Source organism: Sinocyclocheilus anshuiensis, unplaced genomic scaffold (genome assembly GCF_001515605.1).
Source record: "Sinocyclocheilus anshuiensis isolate Anshui unplaced genomic scaffold, SAMN03320099.WGS_v1.1 scaffold659, whole genome shotgun sequence".
NCBI lineage: Eukaryota > Metazoa > Chordata > Actinopteri > Cypriniformes > Cyprinidae > Sinocyclocheilus > Sinocyclocheilus anshuiensis.
In genome coordinates, this window is record NW_015549698.1 from 515,327 (window position 1) to 523,107 (window position 7,781).

The 7,781-nt window shown below is 36.1% G+C and overlaps 1 protein-coding gene across 2 annotated transcripts in view; it reads right to left on the reverse strand.

The window, feature by feature from the left end:
• Positions 1-7,781, reverse strand: part of LOC107660509 (sorting nexin-14) — a 47,477-nt gene that overhangs the window by 17,486 nt on the left and 22,210 nt on the right. For both annotated transcript variants that reach the window (XM_016449829.1, XM_016449828.1), the window contains 5 exons: positions 3,622-3,754; positions 2,063-2,255; positions 1,873-1,956; positions 1,684-1,784; positions 1,143-1,254 (listed from right to left, as the gene is read on the reverse strand). In XM_016449829.1, the coding sequence (XP_016305315.1) occupies positions 1,143-1,254; positions 1,684-1,784; positions 1,873-1,956; positions 2,063-2,255; positions 3,622-3,754 (623 nt within the window). The remainder of the gene's footprint in view (positions 1-1,142; positions 1,255-1,683; positions 1,785-1,872; positions 1,957-2,062; positions 2,256-3,621; positions 3,755-7,781) is intronic.

Here is a 7,781-nt window from a genome sequence, read left to right on the forward strand (position 1 = left end):
ATTATGGAATTAGTGGAATTACTAGGAATTTCACTGTTATAATATTTTCCGTTTGTTTTAGATGTTTTCATAATGTAGACAGAGAGATTGCATAAGTCTTTGGTGTTGATTTATATAATAAAAAGCCTATAATAAATCAGTTTACTAGGTAAAATACACCATGTATAGCCTATGTCCACATTCTATTGATATGTGCTTACTGGTGAAAGTGCAATACCTGAAATGCAAAAGGAAATTTCTCAAATGACAACAAACATTACGATTATAATTTTGAGAAAAAAATAATTTTTATCAGTTTAACCATTACACAGAATGACGAAAATGTGACTAATATTTCATTGACTAAAACCTGACTAAAATGCTCATACATTTCATTGAATAAACAAAAACATGACAAGTTTGTCAAAATATGATAACTAAAATGTACATTTGAGTAAGACTAAGACTAAATTAAAAATGGCTGCCAAAATTAATACTGCTGGACGGTTAATAATAATCTTATTGCTAAAATGTCAAGTTTTCATTGACTAAAACTAGACTAAAATACTTGAGGTTTTCTTCGACTAAAACTAGACTAGATTTTCTTGGACTAAAACTAGACTTAAATGTTGAGACTTTTAGTTGACTAAAACTTGACTAAAACTAAATAGGATAAAGTTGACTAAATATGATAAAACTAACAAGGACATTTTAGCCCGGGACTAAGACTAAAATGTAAATAGCTGACGAAATTAACACTAGTGCCGAATAATCGGCAAAACCGATCAATCCGTCGACCTCTAGTTTTGACAATGTTGTCGTCCATTTTTAGTACATCATTGTCGAATAAACGTACCCTCAGACAAGGGTGACATGCAATATGTGCAGTGTTGGGGGGCTCCAGAAACGAGTTTGAGAGCAAAGGAAGGTCTTAGCCAGTATTAGAATAGTGTTCCTCAGTGAGTGCATATATACAGTGTAAAATATACACACTAATCAGGTTCAGAGAGGATTTTTTTTTTTTTACATTATTAAAAAAAATGGTGAAAGAATTCTAACAAAGCACAGAAGACCTTGGCCAAATAAAACCAACCCCAATGTGCAGATGTGTTGTGTGAAGTTAAGCAGATTATGTGGATATGGTTAAGGGAGGTTAAACATACCCAGGTTTACATCCAGAAGCATTTTGTCATTGAACTGAGACTCAATGCTGTGAGGTGACAGGAAGTCTGCCAGCAGCTGACTGTTACTCAGTTCAGGGTGATGCAGCAGTTTCTTTAGAAAACGAGCAGATTCATGTCATTATCGTATGCATTATGTCATCATAACCAGAAATCAAAACTTATAGTAAGAGACTGAAGTTAAAAAAAAAAGCAGAGTTTGTGTCCCTAATAAACTGAGAAATATTGATAACAATCATGCACTACACATTTTACATGCTACACAAGTAAATTATACATGCAGCAAATCATTGTTAATTTCATTATATATGTCTCTCTAATTCACTGTCTATTCAGCATTTAACTAGTTTCAAAAACACACCTACACTGCTAAACAACTTGAACATGATACGTTAAATTTACATTAATAATGTATTTGATACATTATAAGGCCTGATTTCAAGTACCATTGTGGCAGACTGATGCTGTTTGTACTTCTCTTTGTAAATAAGATGAAGCAAGTGCACAAGCTCAAGTAAATTACCTGTAAATATTCCTCAAATTCACTTCGTTTGGAGGACAAGAATTCATAATTCTTTGGTCCAATGATTCTTTTGGAAGGGAGTTGAGCATCCTGGAATGGGCCTGTAATAGAAAAACAAACTAGAGATATAAATAATCCATAAACATGACGTCTCTGTCATGAAGAGAGAGAGACAACAAACAACTTTACCATGAAATTCTGTGAGTTTAGATTCCAGAACATAAAACTCCAGGTATCTTCTGTACACAGACCAGCACTCAGCCTCATGCCCCACTGAAAAGCAAATAAGCACTTTCTCAAAATGGCTCTGTTCTCATAGGACATCTGTGTAATAGTTTATTCAAATGGAATTTAGTGAAAATTTAGATCTGAAACTCACCGTTCTTCCTGTCGTGGCGCTCCACGTCGATGCAGAAGACTGGAGTGCGCTCTTTCTTAACCTCGTCCTCAAAAAAATCCACATAAGGGATTGAGATGGTCCAAGCAGCAAGGTTGCGCAACGCTCCTGGAGTTCCAGCCACCTCCACAGGGCCTGGAGAGTCGTCCTCAAACACCATCACTGCTTCCTCCACCTGACAGTGCAGAGCAGTGAATGCTCAGCCAGCAGTTTCAAATATTTTTAGCACCAAGATGGAATTCAGTTAAACTCAAAAAAGAGTGGAAATTAAAATGCCTGCATATTTGTGTGCACACTCTGTAAAGGGCGTCAAAGGTTTCAGTTGCAACATGTTTTTGAAGGATTGAGCATTGTAGCCAGATATGTCCATTGAGTGTGAGAACGCAATGGCCAAACAGAAAGGTTTAAGTTTTAGAATCCACTCAATTCTGCTCAAAATGGCATAAATGCAGACTAATCGGCTACGTAATGCTTTAATGTACAATTTACTTATAATTATTATTAGCATTAACAATTAATTTTTAACTTACTTTTTATTTTTTTATTATTGTATTATTTAAGTTAGTTTAAACCGTTCCAACTGTTTTTGCTATTGTACCAAAATTGGTACCGAGCACCTTGAAATTTCACTGGTATTGGTACTGAGTACTGAAATGTTGGTATTAGTTCTAGTAACACTTTAGTTTAGGGACCAATTCTTATTATTTGCTAACTAGTTGCTTATTATCATGCATATTACTAGCATATAGGCCATTTATTAGTATATTTTAAGCCCTTATTATCGCTTTATTCTGCATGACCATATTTTAGATCCATTAATCCTAACCAATACCCACATTTTCAGGTTGGTTCTTATGGTTTGGCACACCAGAGTTCTTTTTTTGCGGTTTAAAATGCTATTTAAAAAAAAACAACAAAAAAAAACTCCAGTACACTTTAATTAAAACTCCAGTACCCTTCTGTACACTGTAGAAAAACATGGATTATCATATGTTTACTTCAGATTTCTTTTGAGAGAAGTATTATTTTTATGGATTGGGGTTTATTGAGCACTATAAACACATGTAATGTCTGTTTCATTCATACTGGACGCTTGAGGGCGCCCTCGTGCAGAAAATCCACATATGCATCACGAAAGTAACAGATCTCAAGACGCTCCAGGAAATCCCTAACATGGACAAAAGCATCCTGCTATCGCTGTAACTGAATAAAAGAACACAGAAACGCTTTGAATGACAACATTCAAAAAGAACGAGAAATAAGAGAGAAATAAAACGCAAAGAAATTATTTAAACACAAAACCAAAAAAATTCTGATTGTTTGAACTCTTTATCTTTTCCTGTTGCTTGTTTTGAATACTGCGTATGGACGGAGGCATCACCAGGTTTTTGCGTAGTTTAGAGTGACAGACATAACTATTAATAAGCAGCAAATTAAGTGTTGATTGAGGCAAAAGTTGTGGTTAATAGTGAGAATTGGTCCCCAAACTAAAGTGTGACCTGAATTCTGAAACTGATCAGTGTCAACATGTTTTTCCTCACTGTGTCATCTTCTCCTTCAATCATGGCGTATTGTGGTAGCATTGCGCCCTCCATCGTGCTACTCTTAAACACGCCTTTTATTTTGCTTCCAATACGACTGATCCCAAATGACTCGCCACGCTTTGACGTGTTCCTGTACACAAAAGCACACAGTTATTGTTTTGTCACAAATTCAAAAAGTGTGGCTTAAAAAAGACATACACAATGCACCAAAGTCACACAACCAATGAAAAGGCACATAATACAATGAAAACATGATCACAGGAAATTATGGGTATACCTAAACGCCTTTAAAAGAACATAAGGAAGAGAGGCTCAAACAATGCAAGGCAATGCAGACAGTCCAGTAAACCCATGCATCAATCCTGCTGCCTGTGCTGAACTTGGACCAGTTTTACCTCCAGACAACAACCTTTGGTTTTACAGACAGACAGCCAAACTGGTCTAAGATGAGCAGCAAGCTGGGAACGTCTTCCACCCCAGACTTACTTCCTGGGGAGGGCTGGTAATACTGTAGGGCGACGTATTAAGATGGAAGTGGGTGTGGCTCTGGAATTGACCAATGGGGACCTGTGGCCAGTGATATAATTCCTGGCCAAAGGGATGCTGTTAAGTCTAAATGAAGCAAATAAGCATGCCAGCACAGATAATGGGAACAAAACGGATAAACATCAGCACTAAAGGACAGCTGGAGATGGACAAACAAAATGGTTCGAATGCACATAAAATTATGATTCATCACTAGATTCATTTATATGAAGATTTATTAAAAAGAGATCTAGTGCGTGTAGCCATGTAAGAGGCCGTTTACACGACAACGTTTTCAGCCAAAAACGGGAAACTTTTTATGCGTTTTGCCTGTTCATTTACTCGACAATGGCGTTTTGGGGACTGAAAACGCATATTTTTGAAAATGGGTTTCAAAGTGCAAGTTTTTGAAAACGCCACCGTTGTCGTTTCCGTGTAAACACCCAATACGAGAATCTTTGAAAACGGTGATGTCATGCACGTGTGTAGTACGTGTTAGGTATGTAGACATGCGCAGTATGTGTTGATTTTAAAGGCACGCGCGAACAAACATACACAACAATGGCAGAGTACATGGTACTGTCGTTGTTGTTTAAGAATTTGCTAATGCTTCTTCAGCAAAGTATGGATTTACTTCACCAATATTACAACCAACAGCAGAGACGCATCATATACAACATATAATCGTCACTTCCCTACAGGTACTGTTTACTAACAAGGTGACACTGCCAACTACTGGCCTGGCATACATAATACAGCGTTTTTGGCCGTTTTCGCGGATATGCACAAACGTGAATGGTTTTGAACACGTTGTCGTGTATACGTGAAACTTTTTAAAAACGCAAGGGAAAAACTTTTACGTTTTTGACTACATCGTTGTCGTGTAAACGTAGCCAGTTTGAGCCTCAGACGGCACAGCAGTGTTTCCCACACACAGATATTACTTGGGCAGGCCGCCTAAGTATATTAATGTCTACCCAGGTATATTTGCCAACTCTAATTGAATCCATTTCGCAATTCTGTTCACATGATGAGGTAATGAAAGTTTATCCTTTACATTCATTTTCTTGGCAGGTTAAACTTTCACATGATTTTTTTTCAAAGTTAAGAGGAAATATACGGTGTCCAAGAAAGCTCAACGCGCTGCAAATGAAAAAAAAAAACACATGCAAATAGAAAAAAAACCCCTGCAAATTAAGAAAACATCTTCATCTGTTTGACAGCATATGTGCTGCGAATACTCACAACATATCCAAAAACAGAAACGTGTTGCAAATACTCACAACACAAACAAATACAAACATGCTGCAACAACAGAAACAAATAGGCACAGACAACATCAGAAATGTTTAAGGGAACCCCAACAAGTGATGAGCCTGGCTGGGACATGCTTATCAATGTCTACTCTGAAAGGTGAGATTTTTGTTTATTTTAACATCCTGATCATATAATTCCTTAGCTTTTTTTTTTTTTTTTGATATTATTAGCCTAAATAAGCTGACAAAAATACTACACAATTACAGTAACTGTGAAACGTTAGGTAAGCTGGATACTTTTACACCTTAAATTAACCATGGTTCTACTATTAAAATAAATAAATAAATAGCCTATATATTAAATATATTTTTATTATTGTACAAAAAATAAATACAAATAAAAAATGGTTATTATCGTTAAACCATGGTAAATTAACCATACTAACCTAGTTTAACCATGGTATTTGTACAACTGTGGTTATAAAAATGGTAATCAAGACATGGTTACTGCTTTTCACTATAATAAAGCCAAGGACAATTTTCGTAAGCATTGTTGGGGTCCCCCTTTGTGGTCTGTGCAACTTGCAGCATGTTTGTATTTGTTTGTGTTGTGAGTATTTGCAGCATGTTTCTGTTTTTGGTTGTGTTGCGAGTATTTGCAGCACATTTCTATATTTGTTTGTGTTGTGAGTATTTGCAGCATGTTTCTGTTTTTGGTTGTGTTGTGAGTATTTGCAGCACATGTGCTGTCAAACTAATGAAGATGTATTCTTAATTTGCTGGTGTTTTTTCTATTTGTATGTGTATGTGTGGCAACTGTAGAAATAAGACACGTGAGGTCTCAATTTGGTACTTGCGCATTGTTTTGTCAGATAATGAAGTGTGCACAGAGAAAGCCACCTGTCACATAGCATGAGTACTAAACTGAGTTCTTTTTCATGGTGTATATTGTGCTTAAACAGTCAAAGTTATAACAAAATTCCCATTTTGACAAGTATTCACATAAGCACAGTTGGTTATGGTTGGATCCGTGCATTAGGTCTTAAAGTGATAGCAGCCTAATAAACCTGCTATTGTCTGTGTCATTAATGTTAATCAAACAACAAAAAAGAGACAATCACTTACTGCTCTTGACTGAATTACTTTGTTAGCTTTAATAAAAATAATTCTATATTCAGTTCATGATATATCTCTATAATTTAATTTCAATAGATATTTTCAGTAAATGAAAACATGTGACCCTGGACCACAAAACCAGTCATAGGGGTCAATTTTTTTAAATTGAGATTTATACAACATCTCAAAGCTGAATAAATAAGCTTTCCATTGATGTATGGTTTGTTAGGATAGGACAATATTTGGCCGAGACGCAACTATTTGAAAATCTGGAATCTGAGGGTGCAAAAAAAAATCGAAATACTGAGAAAATCGCCTTTAAAGTTGTCCAAATGAAGTTCTTAGCAATGCATATTACTAATCAAAAATTAAGTTTTGATATATTTACAGTAGGAAATTTACAAAATATCTTTATGGAACATGATCTTTATTTAATATCCTAATGATTTTTGGCATAAAAGAAAAATCTATCATTTTGACCCATACAATGTATTTTGGCTATTGCTACAAATATTCCCCAGCGACTTAAGATGACTTAAGCGACTTAAGTCCAGGGTCACATATTATCTTAAAGGTTACACATTATTTGTCAGATGTACTAGACCATTTTGTGCCAGTGGGCAATGCCAGCCTTTTCTACCAGTACTATATTTCATATATTTCGAATATTTCAGACATGTGGGAAACACTGTACAGTGCATTTGCTGGCCACCTCACTCCTATTGCACCGAAAAACTGAAGAACACTTGCAGAAATTTTTTTAAAAATTAAATAAAATATTGCAAGATACAAACAGATTCCCCAACTGCAATGCAATATCCACATGTCAGAACATCAAGTAAGTGTATTTACTTGTCTCATTAGTGTTTAGTGCAGTTGTCGTGGATAGGAAACGCTTGTTTTGTTTACTGTGTGGAGACGTGCTGGTATCGCGTTTGGTTTCGTACTGTATCGCGTATCTTGTCAGTGTCTGCGCTTGCTTGGCCATTTGTTGTGGAGAAAATAAGGAAAGTGTGTCCAGCTGAATTAATTTAGTATTTTGTTAGACGGGTATAAAAAAGCTTAGTTTACCGTGGCAGCGGTCGCGTGATGGCCTCCTCGTGTGAAGACCGAAGAGTGTAAAGACCATCGACTCTACCGTGCGACTCCACCGGGCAGGACACCGGCAAAGGATAAGTATCGCTTTTTATTTCTCCTCTTTCCTATTACTTGTTTCACTTCTGTTTCGGTTTTTATAACCATTTCTTACTATGTGTAAGT